This window comes from Dicentrarchus labrax, unplaced genomic scaffold (genome assembly GCF_905237075.1).
Source record: "Dicentrarchus labrax unplaced genomic scaffold, dlabrax2021, whole genome shotgun sequence".
In the NCBI taxonomy this organism is placed as follows: Eukaryota; Metazoa; Chordata; class Actinopteri; family Moronidae; genus Dicentrarchus; species Dicentrarchus labrax.
This window is the reverse complement of record NW_026136715.1, coordinates 3,553,689-3,576,921: the sequence shown is the minus strand read 5'-3', so window position 1 is coordinate 3,576,921 and position 23,233 is coordinate 3,553,689. Positions and strand designations below refer to the sequence as shown.

The window sequence follows — 23,233 nt, the reverse complement described above, 5'->3', positions numbered from 1 at the left end:
GACACAGGAGAAAGAAAATAATTTATTTCAAAAGTGGTGTTTATCCAGCAGGTTTAGCAGAATTGAAGGGTTCTGCTCTGTAATGATGCTTAGCTGTTTTCGGACACAGTGTTACCTGGTACTTCTTCAGCTATCCTTGAATGTATCACTTTTGACATTTGACATCCTAAATAGTTTAGTATTGGGTTTTTTTTCAGATCAAACCAACTTAATTTGTCAGTGTATTTTAAGTTTCATTAATGCTGGCAGTTGCTCCAGTTTTACCTGTCGTAATCAGCTGAAAGAGGAGTGTGGGCAAACTTCCCTTTCACTCAGATCACATCCAACTCATCTTTGTATTGTATGTGTAGGGTCAGATCTCCTTCATGTGGTCTGCTTTTATGCTGCAAGTTACAGCTATATTTAAGAGGTTTCACAGCAGAACTGTTGGTGCTATTCATTTTTTGAAAAAACATTCATCAAATAACTAATCAGTCACTGAATTAAGCTCTGAAGGGCATGTTCCATTTGTGTGTGACACATTTTCATGCAGTGACTCACACTGAACATTTGTTTTTAGATCAACAATCCTAGGGTCACAGATCTGCAGAGCTCTGAGAGCAGACGACATAAAACATTACTTTGACCCTGGAAACATTTTGTGCAGTGATAGAATAAAGAGAAGCCTGAGGACAGATTTTGTCTTGGTCAAAGACGCACAGCCCGATGGATGAAACAGTATTCTCGTTCCTGTCAGCCTAAAGATGTCAGGCAGAGAATTTTTTTTTTTAAGTAGTATTCTGTGATAAGCAGTGGGTTATTGTGAAGGGTGTTTTTTATGGCAGATGAGCCTCAAAGGAAAACAAGCATGTTAACCCTTGCTCACCTCGATTTTAAAGTAATTTCAAATTAGCAGATTACATTTTAAATTTAGTTGCTGGTCCTTGGGAGGGCGTTCAGATTTTAGATAATATTTATGCACACAGGAGTCCAGTTTGTGTGATTTTAGCTGGTGATGATATAACTGTATAAATATATTCATATTCAGAAAAATTCTGAAGAATAACAATAATATATTTTGAAGAATTTATCATTGTTCTGATGTGTCTGTTGTTGCACATAGTGGTAAAATATTACCTGGCTGTTGACTGGAATAAATGATTTAATGTCTCCAAAATGATGTCTCATGTATTTTTCTTAATATTTTAGTCCGTTCTAGGCAATGAATTATGCCAATTTCCTTTAATGTAGAAAGATGGATGAGAAGATTTTTACCGCTGTTTTTACCACTCTTAATAAATACTAAAAGCAAGGAGAAACAGCCAACCTAGCTCTCTCCCAACGTCCAAAAATATGCCTTCTAGCAAAGGTAATTAATAAACATTTTGTACTTCATTTGTCTAATTCATAATGTCTTTTTTTTTACATTTATGTTTGTCTACATATTAACCTACTCATACATCAACAAAGGTGTTGGAAGGCTTTTCCAATTTAGAAGAGCTCATCATCTCCTGGCTCAAGTGACATACTTGACACGCTGACATGTAGTAGTGTCAATATTCACTCTAACCAAAAACACAAATATGTGCTACCCAGTGTCTTTATTTTTTTTTCTTTGTTATTAAGCTGTCACTCTGACCATGAAGTAGTAGTAATAAGTAAAGGTCAATATTCCAACCTTAAGTGAATCTTAAATGAGGAAGGAGCAATGTTGCATTCTGGGTAAAAAAAAAAAGGGAGACATCTCTATCAAATGTCTTTCACTCAAGCCGAACATTTAAAATGGATGTCCCGAAACAGCTGTACCATAAGTGTTGAAAACAGCAAATAGACAATATTTCATAAACTGGATTTTAGCTGCGGTAAAAAAAAGCACTGCTAGTGGTTTGCACTGCTACCAAGGTTTTCTGTCCAATCAAATGTTCCCTATGAAGTTCTGGGCCTGGTACATACATAATACACGCAGAGAGGCACCTTGGCCACAGCAAGAGCTCCCAAAGTCAAGATTATATGCGCGTGCACACACACATTTGTGCCAGCGTGTGACAGCTCATTCAAGCCGACGCAGTGCAGACCGGCAGTTTGTGAATAATTCAAAGTGATTATTAATATTTGAAACCGAACAGCACGGCGGATGAAAGAGTCATCAGATAGACTCCTTTCATCCCTCTTCCTCCTTCCTCCTCCCTCCATTAATGGAGAGAAGAAGCAGAGTGACAAATGGAGAAAGAGAAAAGTCAGATACACATGGAAAAAGATGAAGAAAGGAAGGGGGAGAGTGTGATCAAGGAAAGTCAAGAAAGAAAATGAACCTCTGATGATATGGTTCTATGAATTTAAAAGGACAACATCATCTGCAAAGAAACAATGTTATATGACTAAATGCTACGTTGGATTCTTAATGTTTAAATTGAAAATGTTATTGTAACCTGTATTGATCTACCCAAATGTTTCATGAGGAAGGAAATTCACTAGAAATTAGTTTGACCTTAAGTATACGCACAACAAATTTTTGTGAGTAACACTAAATGTAAACATATCTTTTGTTTGTTTCCAAGAAAACTCCACAAGGTCCCTTTAAATCAGATAAATCAGATATTCACTAACCACAAGTCACTGACTGATCTGTAATTCAACTCAGGTCTGCTGGTGTGCTACTAAACTGCATTCAACCATAATTTGCTTTTGCCACTCAGACTGTGATCCGTCTTCTTGCAAAAACTTTAATCTCCCTCCAATGATAGAAAATGGAATCACTGGTATAAATTGTGAAATCTTGACCTTATAGCCCCCAATTATTCACAGTGCACCAGTAAATTCAGCACATTTCATTATCTGTTACGAATGTGTTTCCTGAGAGGTTCGTAAGGGTAATCCATTAATTGCATTTATTAATTACAAGATCAAAAGTCATTTGCACATATAGGCAAATGGTGAAGTGGAAAAATAAAGATGAAGAGCAAGAGAAAAAGATGCTATCAAAGGAGGAGAAAAGGCAAAAGAGGCAGAGACAGAACATTTAATTATTTCGTATAACTCATTTAACATGAAATGAAATTTTAATACAGTGATCTGAGCCAGCTGTTCAGTGCTATTGAAAGAAAGAAAAGAAAGAAAAAAATGAAAGATAAAAAAAGGACAAGACATGATTTTTCAGGTTTCTTACATTCATATCTTTGTTGCTGTTTGTAAATAGAGACATAGAAGTAATTTTTACATTCACATCAGTCATGTTGGAAACAGAATTGTGTTTCCCTCTTTTACTCAGTTTGTTTGGCTGAGTGACGTTATCTGTCTCAGGTGGCACCGTAGAAGAACACAATTTGCTTGAAATGAGATTCCTGGTCTCTTTTGTTATAGGCTAAACAATTAAATTTCATAAAAGAAAATGCAGGAAATGAGCCAGTACAATATGGATGAGTGTGAAGAGTGACATGCAGCAGCTGGAACAGGGTTCCAGGAATATTGCATATGGCATAGAGAAAAGTATAATTAATGTCCAGCTGAATTTAAATCAACTGCCTTTCATGAACCAGTAATTGCTTAAACTGAAAGCAATTCCAATGTTACTTTTTGCGTTTTGCTTCTGAGAAAACATCAATTGCAGGTGTGAACACTTCTTTAAGAAAGCTCACTCACCTCCACCTATTTTCTTTGAATGTCCCTGCTCTAGAAGGTGTTTTTATGCTAATATTCTTTACCATATATGTTGTTTTAGGTAATGTACTTGCTGCACGTATAACTTTGACTTTTTTTTTTAATGCAGTAAGTATTTAAGTACTTAAAGATCAATGCAAAGGATATGACTTTGGAATCATTGGAGATCAGTATTCCTATGGTATACCAGTTTACAGATATATTCAATAAACATTTTCTTCATTACATTGATTAAAAAAACAAAAAGAAGTAGTAGTAGTAGTAGTAAAAAAATGTATCTTGTTGCCAAACATATTACCCAATAGCTGTATACAAACAGGGTTTTTAGGAAACAGGAGCCACTCACAACTGGAGCTACCAGCCCAGTATACTGAATTACACAGTATCTATAAGGGTAATTTTTACTGGATGGAATTCATGTCCCATCACAACATTTCACAACATTTTTTTTTTTTGTGTAAGCAGGATTTTTGTCACCTAACCTTTAAGTTTATTTGCTCTGGAGAATCTTACAATATGAACTTGTTTCTGTCAATAGGATTGGGAGCTGCAATACGCTTGTATTAGTTTACAGATTGGATTTTGTTCTGAGGATAATACCGGCCTTAGTGTTTATATAAGGACATTGAAGAAGACACAAGTAGTCAAAAGAGAATTAGTGAGAAAGCTGAGGAATTAGCTGGCAGCCGGGAGAAAACAGAGTGAGAGAGGGATAAAGCAGTAAACCCTCTTTAATGGATGACTAAATATTTCATGCTTATTTTGGAGATTGTGGTATTACTTAAGTGCAGACAGGCAGTGAAGGCTAACAGAACTGAGTCTCAGAGATCAGCGTGTTTCAGCTGCATTTCAGGAATGTAAGTAATACACACTGAGGAAGAGGAAACATTAGGACTGACTGCTCAGTTCACACAACTGTGTTCAGACTGTGAGCAGTGTTTGAATCCGTTTGATCCCATGTCACATGCACGGTTGGATCCTTGATGTGGATGAACTGGATAGCGTAGATTGATAGATAGATCACAAAAAAAAGTTTTGAAATAACTATTACATTTTTTTTTTAAGTCATTTTAGTCCTTCAGCTGCTGTCTTGTTGAGCTGCATAAATATTAACACAAAGATTACACAAAAATAAAGTGAACCTCATATTTAATAATTAAAAGTTTTTGAAGTCAGTTATAAAACAAATATACCAAATATTCACTTGTCTATTTGTACTTGTTCTGGGTTTTCACTATTTTGTGACTTCTTATAGACCAGGGGTGTTTTTAAGCACCCCTTATCTAATAGAGAGATGGAGCAGGGTCCTCATACTACATATATTGTATAAGACTGTGTGGTGTAAACTGGCCCTACAATAATATGTACAATAATTGCCCTACACGAAGGCCGAGCATGATCAGATGGTTGCAATATGGGCTGCCCTGATAGCTCTCCTGTTAGAGCTGGTGTACCCATGTACCACGGCTGAGTCCTTGCTACAGAGGCCATGGGTTTGACTTGGACTTCGATCCCCTCCCTCTCTTCCCCCTTTCCTGCCAATCTTCAGCTGCCTAAGAGCCATCGAAAATTCCTCTTCTGGCTCTCGGCATAAAGATATTGACACACTATATTGATTCTTTTTTTTTTGCTTTTTTTTTGCTGTACTTTTCCTCTTTGCGGGGTGCCTTGTCTTTTGAAACACCTTAATTATCTTGTACATGACAGAAATTTTTTTGTCTTCCTTTATATTTCAAGACTTCTTTGTCTTACTGTCTGTGCTTTTCCAGTGTTCATGTAAAGTAAACAAGAAGTTCCTCTATCGACAAAGCAACAACCTTGACGTAACTCCTTGCGTGCTGTTTTTATGCAGCTGCATCAAAGTTTGAAACTAAATTTAAAAGACAGATAGCCATGGTTTCACTTCCTATATGTAACAGGAAAGTACGAGAATTTCTCTCTTTTTTGAATTCATCTTTACATGTATGTATGTCACTAACTTCTCGCTGCTAAGGGCTCGCTCCTCTGTCCTTTCTTCTCTTGCCCTCTTTATTTTCTCTTCCTCTTCTCTGCTGCCAGGAGCCTTGAACGCATAATTATAATGCAATTATCCTTTCAATGGATGACAGAGAGGGAGAAAGAAAGGAAGGGCGAAAGAAAAAATGAGGTAGTGTAGCGAACAGGGCTGAATATCAGGAGCCTGCTTCAATAGAGATAGAGCGCAAAAGAGAGAAAGAGAGATTATTTTTGAGCCAGAGAGACAGAAGGCCAGAAGACAAGAGAGACCTAAAGAGACTTATGGAGAGCGAAGACAAGATGTTCTAGGGGGAAAGAAAAAGACTGAGATAGAGGGTTTGGCTGGGTAGACTCGGTCCCTGATGTAAAGATGGGAGGAAAGCTGAACAGCTATAAAATATTCTCTCAGAAGGCTCTCCTGCCTACAAGTCTTCAGTATGCAGAGGGAAGGAGGGGAGGAATGTAAGAAAGAGAAAGAGGTGGAGGAGGACAAGAAGGTAGAGGGAGAGGGAGAGAAAAGGAGGATTAGAGGAGATAAAGCAAGACATAGACGAGTTAGAGGAGGGTATATAGACGGAGAATGAGGGAGGGAGAAAAAGGTTGGTGTAGGTGGAATGGGAGGGAGGAGACGAGGGTTGCAACCTAGGATGAGGAGAGAGGGAAGAATGGGATTAGAGATGGGCAGGAGAAATGCATTCAGAAAGTAAGGGGTTAGATTGAAGGAGCTGGGAGAAGGATGAAGAGAGAGAAGGAGGAAGGAAGCTGAAGAAAAAGTGAGAAAGGGCTTAGAAAGGAAGGTAGCAGAGAAATGGGGAAAAAGTATGTGATGGAGAGCAACAAAGGAGGTGAATTAAGGGATGAATGGAGATAGGAGGAAACTAGCAGAAAGACAGAACAGAGGTGAGAAAGAAATGAAAAGATCTGGCGATCCAGGTGCTATGACTTCAGTCTTTATACTATCCATATGATGGTCAGATACCATATGTACATGCAAAATGACTGGTATCAGTAATCATTCTTCCTGTCCACACTGGCTGTGGAAGGATCCCTTAGTGGAAAAACTGACAGACAAAATCCACAGTCCTTGTGCGAATTTAAGTTAAAAATAATGAGGCCAACTGAAATTTAGATTGCAAGGACTTTTTTGTTGTTTGTTTGTTTGTTTTTTTTTCTGCTCCAGCATACATATCTGCTATGTAAACCTAAGGCCATGTGTTCTCATTTGAGAAAAAAATTTAGAAACCCAAAGGGAGAAATGTATATTTGATGTCGCCTTCTATCTTTGCTTCAATTCATGACTGTTAGTTCTGCTTTCTATGTCAGTGAAGAACTACCATACAGCCAGTCATTTTAAAAATGTCTACAAAGCAGTAGGTTGCTGTTCTATCATAGGCAGTCATAATGACAGCTAACAGCTTGATTCCCAGAGTGAAAAAATCGCCTATAAAAACGTACACGTACAGTCCATTGCATTACTTGTAGTTAATCACAGTAAGATTGGCCCACATGCATGTAAACTTAGAAGAGATGAGGATTTATCTGGATTTAAAATATGTTGTGGTTTGACAAGTTGAACATGACGTCCTTCAGCAACTCTTTAACTTTTGTCCTTTCTCTTATTCTGCCAATTTCAGAACTTGCATTATTTGTGTTCAGTTTGCAGCTGTTAAGTCTTAAATTTGAATTTGGGTTCAAATATTATAAAAGTATTGAAAGCATCTTCAATTCAGCTTCCTAAAACCCACAGATGCAATGCAGATTGATGAAAGAAATCAGAAAGAGCTGAGGGCGTGGAGATAGATAACAAGTGAAGAGGGGGAAAGATACAAAGAAATAAAAGTCAGAGGAAGGTAATGAGAGGAATGAAAGGATAAAAGACTGAAAGACACAGATGTTGAGATGCAAGGGAATAGATGAGTGAGAGACCTAAAAAAAATAGAGGGGTTGTTGAGTTTGGTGAACGTTATCTAAAATTGGAGATGGGGCAAAAAAATGAGGACATGAGGAGGAAAAAGGAGGCAGAGGAGGAGACGGAGAGAAAGGAAGAAAGAAAGAAGGGGATGTGTTGAGGAGAAAAGGGAGAGTGCAAAAGAGCCCGAGGCCAAACTGAATGAAGGGGCGAGGGGAGGGGGAGAGGTGGAAATATTTGACTGCAATGCGTTTTTGTAAAGTTTTATCCAGGGCAACTGAAGCAAAGAAGTCTTCCGTGTGTTTTCAAGTCACAGAGGCAAATATTAAAACAGCGGACACACCCAACACAATAAAGTGACTGATTTATGTCTTTTGTTGTTAGTATTTTTAAGATTCACAAAATCTTTATATGGATATCGATTGACTGAAGAAGCTGCGTTGAATTCTGATGACCCCTGAGGTCGATAATATGTGAAGGGTTCATTTTGCAAAAACATCTGTATGTATCTCTGTTTTTACTCCACGGAATATCAGTCATACTGGAGTTGGGTTGTGTTGATAAGATAGATTAAAATATTTAATTTTCAGAAATAATGTTTTTATTGTGCACTCAAGGGAATATCTAACTGGGTTGGTTTGTTCACTGTAAGAATGGCATTTATCTGTTTTTGTCAAACAGAATCTGAAGGCAGAAAGTAAACATTTTTATTTGTGTTGGGTGTGTATGTGTTTGTGTCCCAAAAACAGGTACTCCTCCTATTCTATACGTCAATACAAATTCCAGAATCTATGAATATGCAAATTTTTATTCATTTCTAAAGTTTTTTCTGCTGGTGTTGCTGTAGATGGTAGGGAAGGTTTTATTGAGCATGTTTTTTTTATTATTAGTTGGTTGCAAGCCAAATAAAATAGAACAGGAAGAAGAGCAATAGCAGTGTGTCTGATGTAAATAAATCAGATGATTTTATTTATATTTTTCAAAAGAAAGCAATTATTTTGTTCGGTAGGAAATACATAAATGTAACTTAAATGCAAGTAGGAATTGAGGATTCACGGTTTGGTGAACACTGGTCATGTTAAAACTCCATTGCACTGGGTACCATTTAGGAAAATAACATTTTGCATGGAAGTATTATGTGCATTACATTTTATTCTCTATATAGTTTTATCAACTTATTATTATATTATTATTTCTGACTGGGCTATTAGCTCATGATTTTACCTTAGACATCTTACTAAGGATTTAGTATTGGAATATTATAAAGCATACAATTCTAAACCGGAAATTAAATCATAAAGTCACCATATGTGACCCAACTACACTCATTATTTGGACTAGAAAGGTTCCATTCTGGTCAAAAAAAGGGGATTAAATTGCCAGGTTTAAGGGTTTGATCCCCACTGCTGCCACCAGTGTTCTGTCCTGCTGCAAGTTGCTTTAGATAAAAGTATCCACCAAATCTCATTCTAACCAGCAATTTTAGCAGCAGCACCTGACAAAGACACACACTGTGCATTCTAATGGTATGATGCACTTGCAGCCACACAGTGTGTGCCTGTTTGTCATGCAGACTGGAATAAATTCTGAATTGGCTGCAGGCACTTGATTAAGGTGTTAAAGGTGTGTGTGACCTACAGTAAAATGAGCAGTTTTCTCATTTAACTGAACCTTTGTGTATCCTGTGCTTCATCTCTCCTCAGATACACTAAGATGAAAACGGCCACGAACATCTACATCTTTAATCTGGCTCTGGCTGACTCCTTGTTTCTGGCTACTTTACCATTCCAGGTAGGACCTTATCAACATGTGCAACAGATTACATAAGTCTATCTCCGGACTTTGTATGGTGTTTCCTGAGCTAGTCTTTTTGCCCAATTTTGGAATTACATTCAGGTAAAATGAAAATCCCATTAATGTTATGTCACATAATTTTTACAAATTTAGTTGCATTATTACAGTAATAAACAATCAAACTCTTTTTTTCTGGTAATGGTAAGGGATGTGTGTGGCCTTTAATGGTGGCAATAAAGGCCAGTAAGTATGAATTCAGTATAAGTAAATGCAATATGATATATTTCCTGACCCTAAGATCATAAACAATAATGTCTCTGCAAAGGAACATTTGTACTGGTTTGTGCCAACGATGTAGCTTTTATTGTGTCCACCTCTTGTCATAACAACTATATTTGTATGATGTATTATGGAAATATTGTTGCACTGTTCTACATCACTGGTTTAAATACACATACTATCATAAAGACTTATTTGGTTTCTTTATGGTTTCAGGAAAACTTTATCATAATTTGAGTGATTTATTGCTTTGTGCCTTATCAGGCAGTGCAACTGACCAGTATGTTCTCTGGTATATAACTACACAGACCCATCTTTTCACAACTGCTTTTAAATCTTCACAAAGGTATTGTGGCTGGAAGATTAGATATTTTTAAAATTTCTCTGTCAATCAAAATATTTAGCATGCATAGTTTTAAAATGTTCTGTGTACATACTGACTTGAACTGATCGATTCACCACACACCAAGTGGTTCAAACCAAAACCCTGAAAAAACTAAAGTTTTGCTGTCTTGCCAGCATCTGGATGTTATCAGGACTTTCATCAGTCACTGGCCAGTTGTCAAGTGTTACAGTTTTGTGCTTCATTGCACTGATTTGTTTCCACTTCATTGAAAAATTAACTGCCCAAAGTCATATTTCAGAGGAGATGGAGTTCTCTGTTCTGCCTCCGGCTGTGTTTATATGCTCTTTCTCTGATATCTGAATATTTCCAGGGCACAGACGTGTTCCTGGGCTTCTGGCCATTTGGGAATGCTCTGTGCAAGGCAGTGGTGTCTATCGACTACTACAACATGTTCACCAGCACCTTCACCCTGACGGTGATGAGTATGGACAGGTACGTGGCCGTCTGCCACCCTGTCAAAGCGCTGGACATGAGGACTCCTCACAAGGCAAAGGTAAAACTGTTTCATTTAAAAGTGAGATATTCCCCTTTCCATAACCTTCACACCTCATTTATTCTTCCTGAAATCACCACTGACATCAGATCAGGTGTCAACATTCTGAAATTGAAAAAAGATAGATAAACTGTGTCATAACCTGGTTCACAGGCCATGACAAAAACGCTCCCCCCATAAAGTCGGTGTCCCAAGGAGGATAACCACCAATAAGTACAAACTATCACTTAAATCACTCAAAAGTATTAAAAAGGAAAGAAAATAAATATTCACATGACCATCCTGCCCTCAGCCCTCATTTATACTTATTAATTATCAAATAATCAGTTACAATCCTATAATCCCGTTTCCTTTCGTTGTTACATATTTCATTTGTAATATAGAATCAACTTCAATCATTATACAGCTTTTGGTTATTATAATCTCTGTGCATTGTGTTATTCAGATGGAGAGTCCCTAATGCTACGTTGTTATCTTTCTCCGTTACGCGATGGAAAGTCCTTTCCAAAGTGGTTTTAGCGGCTCAGGGATCTCAACTTACTTGACGCTGCTTATACCCACACATCTTCAGCACCCCTGGTACCACAGCAAGAATACACAGACTTTTATACATATATATATAAATATATAGTTATTCCAACAGTGATGGATTTATTAATTCACATTCTGATCTAGATGTTAGAACAGGTGGACTTGCAGATGTCAGGTTGTCTTGTCTAATGTCTTTAAAAAGAAAAGATAGGCAAGGTAATGATGCTTGACATATAAACTCAGACATGATGCTGACATTGTTTGTTATCATGTCATATTTAATGTGTTTAAAGGCTTCAAATTATGACACAGAAAAGCACACTGTGGATAAATTATGGTCTACATAACCAGATAAATCGAAATTGTCTGGTGCAATTAGAGCAGCACAGCTGTTCCATATGTCAAACAGCTGTGAAGTATTTGTAATAGAAATGGCAAAAACGGTGTTGCACAGTGTTACATTTCCCACAAGTCTGGGGTTTATTTATATCGGCATGTACTGTACATCGCGTGGACACCTCTTTATGTGATGGTATGTGAAAGCAAAGCTATTTCAGCAATATCTTCAACCGACATTGACGAGCAAACATTCTGTTCGGTGATGACATCTCAAGAAACAGGCACTGATGAAAATATGACAAAATGAAGAAATGCAAACACAGAAGCAGATGATTTTCAGTTTTTTTTTTTTATCACAGTCATCCTTTAAGACTGCTGCCGTGTAAAAATATAAAGACATTTTATTTCAAAGGGCAACTTCGATTTTACACATCAAAGTCTGTTTGCTTGGTGAGTACTGCTGTGTATGTGAAACAAGTACTTTCAAGCATTTTATGGCTCCAAAGGAAGCTGCAGAAAATATGATAGATTACCTCAAGTGATGTCACTAGAGTCAGTGTCAGTTGGTGCTGAAGACTAATAAGTTTAAAAATTAGAAAAACAACTCAACTCAACTATGATTGAGGCTAGAAGCTCAAGGCTACATGATCATTGTGGGTAATGTAGTTCTAACAAAAAAGAAGAATACATTCATCTGCATCTTTATATCTCTGGCTGTGGTACATCAATTTAGATTTTTTTAAATTGTCCATCATGAATCCAAAAATGTTTCCCCACACATAACATCAATAATATAGCTGTATTTCATTTAGGTTTACCACTTAGAAAGTCCTGGTATTGTGTATGCCAGATCACTGTCATAGTTTACTAGAATAATTGATCAGAACATAGACATTGTTCAAGTTATAACTGAGCTTTGAGTTTGAGTGTTGTGATCACTCACAGTTGTGCATTTGAACAATTATGTAATTGGTTAGCAAAGTAAAAAGAAAATCATTCGATTTAGCAAAGTAATTACACAATTTTAAAATTGTACAAGTGAACTAATAGAAAGTTCTTGTCACAAAGGTGTCATACCATCAGGCATTTTAGATTTGTAGACATAAGGGTTATTAAATAATGCATTTTATTATGTAACCACTGTATCTGTATAGGTTATTCATCATCACTATTGTGTTATCATGTCCTCAGGTGGTGAATATCTGTGTGTGGGTATTGGCTTCAGCCTTTGGTGTCCCTGCCATGGTCCTGGGAAATGTAGAGGAGGAACCAGAGCATAACAGTAAGTAATTCACACACACATACACACACATATATGCAGTGTATATATTTATACCGATACACGGTATGCATGTACTGACATGTACATTCACATGCCTTCCTTCACATGTGTGCATTTGAAACAAACAGCCTTACAGCATATATTACTGGACATACATGCATTGTTATTGTGACTGCGATGTGTGAATTGTTATGTCTAATTAATATGCAAAAGAATACACAGTGCAGCACACCTTTTACATATATATTTCATTATCTGCTGCTGAAACAGGCAGGTGTGAAAAAGTGGCTTCAATCTGTATTTCAAGAGATCTCATGTGATGTGAATTAACCTATTTACAAGTGTTGTTATTGTTCCAGTTTTTATAGCTTTTATTGCACAGCATCTGACTAATGGGCTCAACACATGTTGCTGCACGATGCCCCTTTTTTTCTCCATTTCCTATCAAACAAGTACAAAGAAATTTCAAACCGGCTGCCTGTCATACTCCACATGATGCTCCATGTTATGAACTTTTACACAGCGGGTCCACATTCATATTCTTGATCTCTTACTTCTTAATGCGAACCAATCAGCAGAATGAGAAAACAGTTTGAGTTACTAGCTTTTATGTTTTAATTATAGATTGATCAGACTCACCCAACACAATCTGATTGTGCTGGTGTTGGTCAAAAGGAATGCACAGCTTCTTCTCGAATTCATGGATGCATTGCAGTATTCTTGCTATCCACTGGTTTGTTGAACAACAGTGCTGCATCATTCAGAAAACCTCAAAACCTGTCTGTCAGATCCTTTTTGAGGTGCTTCCAAACACCAGTTATACGCTTGCCTCTTCCAATATTATGCACATATTGTGTAATTTCCTTGGAAGACTCTTCTGCGCTCATTATATCTCACACAATCTGAGATTCTGAGATGAGAAAAATAATAAACGGTGGTTCTGCATGAATTTGTCTCAACCATAAATTGTCATCATGGACATGGATATAACAGAGCTCAGGGAAAAAAAATATTGTATCACATAATCTGAGAGCATGGGATCTTCTAAAATGTACAAATAGCTAGTAACAACATTCTATCAGTATTTAATTATCCTATAAATAATTTGCTTAAGCTGTCCTTCAGGTTTTCAAATTTGAATTATGCATGTCTGTGTTTCCAGCCCTTGTGAGCAGAAGGAAGTATGAGGCAAGTATATTAATAACTGCAGCTCACACACTGCACAGACAGTTTGCTTCTGTAGTCTAAATAACCCCACTGTACTTGCAAATGCAAAGTTTAAGTTAGTTTTATGTTACTGATGGTTAAACAGAATAATAAAGTCTGCCCAACCTACCCCCCCCCCACCCCCCCCCTTTACTGCCACCTTAACATCAAACCGTCATAATGAGGCTATAAATCTCCATGCTTGACAACTTTCTTATTGCTGCTTTTGCTCATTTATCTGATTTATTCCTCTCGCTTCCAAGAGGAGCCAGTACCAAGAGAAATCCAACCATAACATACAGACTTATTTCAAGTCAATATTTAATAGAGCATCACCTGAAGTTCAATAATTTAATCAAGTCTGGCTTCAGCCCTCCCTTCCAGGATGCACAGCTGAACTCCCTTCCCTTTAATGCGATGTCAGTCTGTCAGGTGCTCTTCTACCACAACATGAACGTGTAACACGTGTGAACATCAACAAATCTGATCCAAAGAAGGTTCATTTAATCCTCATGGTTCACCTAACTGCTTTGTTAAAAGTTTGCACTTGTGTGACAGTTTATATTTTCATTTATTGCACAACTCCCACACTACATGCACACTAAAGCCCTTTCAGACATAAACCTTGATGCATAAATGTGCCTAAGCAACCAGGGAACTTTTTCATAGAAGACAGAAGACATCACAACAACAGTTTAGTAGAATGAATCTAGCAACACTATCCAACGGTGTAACACTGAATCGAACGCTATCAGATTAACGTAAAGGCTACAGCAGCCCAAGGTAACACATGGGAACACATTGTGTTTGCCTTCCAAGAACACTGTATTACTTTTTTTTCCACAATTATCATAACTAATGCACAAAGAAAATAAAGTAATTTAAATGAACCGGTAAAAACTGTGAATGAACCAAATTTAAGTTGTTGACTTTCTTCACATCCTAAATAAGTTCCAATCAAATATTTTGAGGTTTTTTTTTTTCTACTAACATCATAAGGCAAAAGAGGAAGTAGTTTTTAGAATTCACAATAATAATCAAAAAGCTTTTAATAATGAGTAACAAGCAATATGAGCAAAGAGGAATTAAATTAGCGCCCCAGCTTAATGGCTTGTCGTTTTATGTTTGTGAACTGTCAGATATTAGAAAGAATTAGAAAAGGCAGACACATTTTCAGTTTAATAAATACTGAAATCACTGAGAAAATGTATTACGGGATTCACTGTAAGAAGAGAGGCCGAGAGCCCCTTGCACTCACGTTAGTTATTAATTAAGGCTTCAATGGCAAAACACATTTTAGAACCCATCTTTGATGTAGCCTGTGAGAGAACTACAATTACTATTCCTCTTTCAGAAAACACCTTTCTTCTGTAATATCATTCACACAACATAACAGCACCTACACGTTGGCATGTTCTTTGATTTCAGCTAAGCATTCAACACAATCTCCCCCATGAGACTGATTAGCACTCTGGGCTACAGTACCAAACCCGGTATCATGCCAAAGCGTATAATACAAATGTAGTTGATCGGCAGGTCTATTACACCCTTTGGCGTGAGACTATGTCGGAGTACCACACTGGAGATTGGACTTCCTCACAAACAGACCCCAGACAGTACGGATCGGCAGTCAGACGCCTTCTCCACTCTGTTGCACAACATCGGCGCCCCCCAAGGGAGTGTGCTTAGCCCCCTCTTGTTCACGCTGTACACCCATGACTGTTTACCCACAACATGGAGATAATCCTGTCATGAAGTTTACGGACGACACCGCCATCATCATCAGCCAGATTTCAACAAACGATAAAACTTCAAATTGAGAAGAAAACAACAATCTTGCAGATTGGTACACAGAAAACAACATACTTATCCGCGTCATCATTGATTTTAGACACTAAATCACTGGCGCTAAGGAACCATTTTAGGTTGCTGCCTGGGAATCAGCAAGAACCTCTCCACCTCTCCATCGTAAGGAAACTTAAGAAAGCAAAATCCCTGTTCCAAGTTCTTGTAAACTTAGCAATAGAAACTGACTAGAGACACCACAAATTGGAATGGTTTCTGCATGGCCCAGGAAGGCTCTGCCGTGGGTGATTTAAAAGAACATCATTGGTACTCGTCCACCAAGCATCAGTGATGTTGCTGAGTTGAGGTGCTAGCACAGAGCTAAAAAGACAGACTACAGAGAAGCTTCTTTCCTCAGGTTGTTCTTGTGTAGCATAAAGGGACTAAAGCTTGCATTTTGTTGTGAAACCCTGTGTTGCAGAATGACAAATAAATAAACCTTGAAAGTCACTGCTCCCGTTCATGGACCAGGTGCCAAATATTACGCACACATTGTGGCTCTTTGTGTAAATGTCCTGCCTGCATAAGGGGAAATTCAACGTTTGTGTAACAAACACTTACGTCTGAATGACAGAGAGTTGTTACTATGCCAGAAATGTTAGATATTCCTCATATGAAAAGGTTGCTGGATTCTTACAAAAAGCTGAAGTTTATAAAAGTATGCAAGTGTTGGAAAGACTCTTAATCACAGTCTCTCTTTCTCTTTCTCTCACTGTTCATCTCAGTCTTTGATACCTGATAACACCTGATGGATAGCAGCAGCTTCATTCTCAGTTTGAAATAGACTTGTTTCATTTCTCTTCTTATAGCTGCTTATCAGTTTCTGCCGAGTGGATCCAGCTGGGTCCTTCTTCTTTATACACTGTGTGTGTGTTTGTTGCCGTAGATCATCTCTCTGAGGCATTCACATATTTTATAGCCTAATATTAATGGAAAAGTCTTGCAGTGGAACAGATTTTACTCTACACATACTAAGTTGTGTGTGTGTGTGTGTGTGTGTGTGTGTGTGTGTGTGTTTCAAAGCAGTGTATTTGCCTTATAGGGTTGTGTGAGTTTGTGCGTGTGATTGTGTCTGTGATTTGATCGTGCTGGCAGCCTTGAATATCATGACAAACTTGCTGTTGGAGTTTAGAGCTCACAGATGGCAGCTCTTCTCCTAAAAAGGCCAAAACCTTCAAAGCATTCTGCAGTTTTTAAGGTAACAAGTGCACAAAGACTGTCCTAGACTTTAAAGGGGCAATACACAAGGTTTATCCAACCCCAAAGCAGAAAATGACCAAAATATGTCATCTGTAAACAGGGTTGTTCATTAACACTAGTAGCTGATCATTTCATGAGCAGCTCCTTAATGGCTTATACAATTTCTGTGTTATTCTGTTTTAGAAAAAAATACATAAATAAATCCCGCCCACTACGCTTACTGCCTGGTTAGATAGCTTACTCAGAGGGACTTTACTGTTTATGACATAGGTTAAGAAAGAGACAACAAGTCTAAATTCAGTAATTTATATTCCTGTTGTAATTAGATGTACGTGTTTTGTTGCCCCAAAGATTTTGATTTACATCCATATATACACCAGAGCAAGATCAAAATGTTTTTTTAATCATTTGAATGTGAAAGCACATCTAGATGCCCACGTTTAAACGTTTTTTTGATAACTCTGTACCAGGTCCCAACTTCATATCCATTTATAGTCAATCCCTACTAGGTTATCTCAACAACTTAGACTGCCATAAAGTTTTGTATGAATATTCATAGTCGCGAGAGTTTGTCCTTCGGTCTGTGCGCACAACACATTAGAATGTAAGCCAATGGTTCCCATCCTTTTTTATTTGTGACCCCCTAATAGATTACCTTGTCATGAAGTTCACATTTATGAGTTGTGAGCAGTTGAAAGAAAGACTTATTTCCCCTTATAAGACTGTTTATTGGAATTATGTTTAGATAACTGAAGAAATACAACAAAGAAGATTTTAAAAACATATATATATATATATATATATTATATTATATTATATTATATTTTCCTTTCTAAAGTCTATTCAGGGTTCCCAGTGGTTTAACCATTTTTTTTAAATGATCATGACCTTTCCTTTTTGCTCCACCATCAGCACAAACGTAACATTTCTAGCCATACCATAATATGCTGTCGGTTCATCCAGCACTTTAATGTTGTTGGTGAAATGAACTTTGCAGCCTCTGGCAGGGTGTTAGGCTTTCAGTCTAATTTTATATCATATTATTATTCTAATTGAACTTCACTAAGTCCTTCTGCTAATGCTTTTTAGCTCCCTTTGATTATGGTGTTTCACAGTCTAACATGCTCTAATGAAGGAACTGTCAGTTGCAGGTAACGTCATCCACTATTCTATGTTATTATTTTTTAATATATGTGGGAATGTGTCATCATTGGGCCAGAAATATATTGGTTACCAGTGCTGAATACCAGGTTTCACTGAATACATTAATATTATAGATGATCTGATGTAAAATGTATTTAATTAACTGTATATCATAACCGTTTAATAAGGTCTGTGTATATGAGTTTGAGGTTATTAATAATACTGAGTTTTAAGATGTGTGGTTAAAAGTGCTACAGTGTTTCCAGACTGTGCTGGCATTATAGTGTAGATTCCCTATATCTTCATAGCCTCCTAATAGAAATCACAGATGTTAAATTATCTGTATGTATTTTAAAATGCTCACGTGCAGGATCTTAATGCATTAAACAAAATTTTATTGAACAAATCTTTTCCTTGGGACATAGAGCTATTTCACACAGAGTGCATGTTAGCACATCCTTTCCCCAAATATTACAACAGGAGATTCATTCCATCACCAACACCAAAACTCACCCTGGTCTGTTGGTCTCTATAGCCTTCACTTTCCCTCAGTAGTCTGCCTCTGCCTTTTTTCCTTTGCCACCATCTCAAAGTCTCTCTTTCTATATATATCACGTCTCTGTTGTACTAGACTGACTTTGCTGCTTCACCTTGTTGTGCATTACTGCTTATTTTAAGTTACCCAGTGATGTTTTCGACCACTAGTAGAGCTATGGAAAAATGGGCCTCACGCAAGAACCACTCGCTCAAACATATTTGTTCTTAAGTGGCTTGTACGACTGATTAAGGAGAACTTGCAACATTCACCATTTTCTCTTATTTTGAATTTTCTCTTAGGTACAAACACTATCATGCACAATTAGTCTTTTTTCACTAAAGGATTGTATGTTGCATTACTTTAAAGCAATTTTGAGTTCTGTCTCCTATTATCCTATTCCCTTTTCCTGTGCAGTTTGAATTATAATCTAGTTCTAAATTTATCATATAGCCTAACGATATCATCATTCATTTAAACTGTCTATTGATGGGATAAGGGTTCTCTTCACATTTAGGTGTTTGCAGGTTGCTGTCTAGGGAAACATCCTCTGTTGCAATGCCTGACAATGCCACTGATGCACGTGTTCTTGTGTCTATGTCCATGATGGAGATTGCCCCTTGACCCCCTCCTGTTACGGTCATCGATCGCCTTGCTTCTCAGATCAAACCACTTCTTCTTGATTTCAGCAACAGTACAACCCTCAGGTGACACGGCGTTAACAGCACTCATTACTCCCCCCCCCTCCTTGGCTTTAGCAGGTCCTTTAACTTAACTGGTGTTAAAAACTATAGACTATCCTTTGTTGATCTCCGTTACATTTTCATGAATGAACTATCTTAGTTTATAGTGAGTTAGTTAGGAGCGTTTACTGTATCTGAGGTGGCACACTCTTACAAATCCACCATACAAAAAAAGTAAGAGAAATTTCAGATAAGAATAAGAAAATGTTCTTGCATGAGGCCCAATGTTTTGATGAACAGGTCCTTGCTGTATTTCATGCTCTACCTGCACACTCATTGACTCATGTACACACATGCATGCTAGTGATGCAAAACACCTCCTTGCGAATGGTTTCAATCAGGGCAGCTGGATGTTGTTGAAGGCAAAATCCTATACTCCATCCCACAAAGCTAACAAAAAGGTAATTTCAGATTGAATAATGAAGTGGAAAAAAATGTCCTTTAAGTCTGAATATCATGCTCAGTTTCTCTAAAGAACTCTATAGACAAGAAAACACTGGTAAAGCTAGGAACTGTGTCTGTGTTAACGTCTTCACATGCAGCTCTTCCCCCCTCCTCTTTCCCTTATGTGTCAGCGTGCAGACCTGCATTAAGCTGCTTCAAGTCAGTTCACCCGGACCAGGTGTGCCAGCTGGCATGTACAGGGACATCAGGTCCCCTGTCAGCCTGCAGCCAAGCTTGCTGCTCCCCTGACTGCACTCTCATGTCTCTCATTTCTCAGCACAGGTTTACTACCACAATACTGAACACACTAAAAGGGATTTGGTTAAGTTTAGATTGAGGGAGAGATCTTTTTTTAATGACAGTGTGAACAGAAATAACCACACTGACCGTGACATGTTGGGCCACAATCATTCTGGTGGGGTTGACAAGTTCAAAATATACAAAAAGAGATTTGCATATGATTTGCATGTTTTGAATGGCTGCCTGTGTGAATGACACTTCACTACCTGTGAGGGGATGAAGGAGGAGGTCATATATCCTCATGTGATTTGGATTTAAACATTTGTAGAGGAAGAAGAATATGGTGAAAGTGTAGGTGCTGTCTAAACTAAACTTTACCTGGTGTTATCTGTTTAAAGACATCAAATGTGATGAACAAGGCCAAAATAGATTATTGAAAAACAATGTTGCCATCAGTTCTTTAGTTTGTGTCAAATGTGTTCCAGTAAAACTCTTATCCTCTACAGCTCCACTTTTGATCCCACAGGGTCCTATCTAGGGTCCTTTAATCTTTATATCTTTGTTGGATGAACAAAATGTCCTCGCATATCATGATGCAAGTCATGATCACAGTTCAAGTTTTGTTAATTTTTTCCCATCATTACAAACTACCACAAACAGTGTATCTAATCTGATTTAGTCTGGGTAGCATAAAAAATAATCAAATTAACCCATATTCTTGGTTCACTTTTCAAGCTCAGGCTTGTCATTTCATTCTCAAATCACCAGTTCGAGAATGAGTAATCCAACGAAGTAAGATTGGCAAAATCAGCTTGTTTCTTTCATTCACAGACCTGGAGAAGGGCATCAATGTTATTATGTCCTCCAGGCTTGATTACTGTCACTAGCTTTCTTCTGTCCCAGCAAGCAAATACCTTCTTAGTGCAACTAGTGCCGAATGCTGCTGCCAGACTGCCAATGTGCTCCAAGAGAACACATCTTGTTATTCCAATCCTTTCTGCCCTTCACCGGCTGCCTGTCAATTTCAGAATTGATTTTGCTATGGGTTTTTATAGGTTTGCATGGTCAGGTTCTTGCTCGTGTGTGAATTGATTTTCCCCTCTGAGCCTGATCGAGGCCTGACAACCTCCGGCAGCTCTTCTTGCTGCTATTTGTCAGTGACCTCTTTTAAATCCATCCTTAAAACCAATTTTATCCCAAGATTTTCCCCTACTTCCCCTACTTCTTTATACTTTATTTATGTATACTCTCCGTTGCTGTGTTTTCTTTGTTCTGTGTAAATAAATCAATTTGTTATGTTGTAATGAGAATAACTGGACATAAACAAGTCAGTACTGAATAATTGGTGGATTAACTGGTGGGGCACAAAGAGGGAAAACAACAATTATGCTTTTTACATTGATATTGATGCTAAAGAGAAACAAAATCACCCACTGAAACGGCCAGTGATTTTCCAGATGCCCACACATAGCACACTAGTTTGCAGTTAAATCGAGTAATATGTTGGGGAACGGGAGGTCTAGTGGTAAGATATTGATCCAGTCTCAGCCTGTAGCTACGGCCTAATCCTATAATCATTTTTATTACTCTACTCTACAGCTGAGCTACATCTGCACTAAGAGTTCTCTCTGCTCCCCTGCCTTTTCTATTTATCTCCTGTTTGCACACGTCTTCCTTCTGCTCTTATTTGTCTCTTTTTCGCAGTTTTCATCTACTCCTTCTGCTCATTTTCTTTTTCTTCGTCCTCTCTCATTTTATCTCCATTATCCCTTGATTTCATTTACATCTCATCGTAATCGTATTCATTTCTTGTCACTCTTATTTCATTTTCATCACTTTCATCTCTAATTTTCTTCTTACCCAATTCTTTTCAGTCGTGTTGGCATCATTTCATGCTAATGTCGTTTATTTCATTCACATATTTGTCGTCCCCTTAATTTCTCACTCTAATCTTTGTCGAATCGTTGCCCTTTTCATTCTCGTCCACCTCATTTCATTGCTCATCCTCTTCAGTTAATTCCCATCTTCCTCATTTCATTCACATCTCTGTTTTTCTTCTTCTTCTTCATTCATTCAGTCATTCTCATTTTTAATTCATTTTTATGTTATTCTGGCCTTCACTTCATTCTCATCTTCTTCATTTCATTTACACGTGATTCACATCCTCTTCATTTAATTCTTGTTTCATTTATTAATTAATGATTTCATTTCTTTCTCCTTAATTGAATTTCTGAAATTAATTATCATTTCATCTGCCTTTCCATTTCTTTCTCATTCTCATTAACTCACTTTCTACTCCATTTTCTACCTCACTTTTTTCATTTGTCTCTTTCTTTCATTGTCATTGAATTCATTCTGTTCTCCTTTTTGTTTTTTTCTCCTTTTTTCAGATTTTTCACCTTCACTCTAACTCAATCTCTCTCTCCATCCAGGTTGTACAACCACCCACCCACCCCTGTTTTCTTCCCATCTCTCCTCTCTTCTGCTTCATATGTACATATAATTTGTTGCTTCCATCCTGTAGCTGTTTGTTTATCATCTGTGTTCGTATGTGACTGCTAGCTGTGCAACAAATTGACATTCAGGGATAATAAAGGTTCACTCTACCCCACTTGTATTCCTCTCCTCTCCATTTCCTGTCTAGTCTAAACAAACAGAAAGGGGACAAAGTGGCTTCATAACCTGACAGCTGCAGGGAAAGTCACGGCACGCCGCTCTCAGTAATTGGGGTCAAAAGCCTTGCCCAAGGACACAGTGGCAGGAAGGAGGCTATAATCAGCAGCTACCCTGTTGTCACTAATAGATGCGCTGACTAATCCATCCAAAAGACTTGTAGGAAAAGTGTCATAGTGTGTTTTCTGGCAGCATGTCTGTGCCATTGCAGAGATGTCTGTCAGTGCTGCAGTTTTTCAGACACACACGGGTTACGCTTCATAAGACTTTTGCTTCTGCTCCTACACGCAGTGGGTTTTGTTTTGTTTACATCTGAAGGTTTTAATCCCTCCCTTTCCTACTTTGAGTAAGACTGTCAACATGACATCTGTGATTTGTGTGTGTGTGTGTGTGTGTGGTGAGAGAATTATGACTCGTCAATCAGCAGCAAAGGTAGCATGATGTTCAGCGAAAACTGACATTCAGGGCTGCTGTGTGTTTTGTTCTACCAATAGTCAACTTCTAAGCAGGTAGCCTTTGTGCCGAAACCAAAGAAAACCA

At 37.8% G+C, this 23,233-nt stretch overlaps 1 protein-coding gene across 1 annotated transcript in view; it reads left to right on the top strand.

The window, feature by feature from the left end:
- oprl1 (opiate receptor-like 1) overlaps nt 1–23,233 on the top strand; it is a 103,849-nt gene that overhangs the window by 58,932 nt on the left and 21,684 nt on the right. Inside the window, exons 3-5 of the mRNA XM_051424372.1 lie at nt 9,244–9,331; nt 10,330–10,512; nt 12,574–12,664. Of these exons, the coding sequence (XP_051280332.1) occupies nt 9,244–9,331; nt 10,330–10,512; nt 12,574–12,664 (362 nt within the window). The remainder of the gene's footprint in view (nt 1–9,243; nt 9,332–10,329; nt 10,513–12,573; nt 12,665–23,233) is intronic.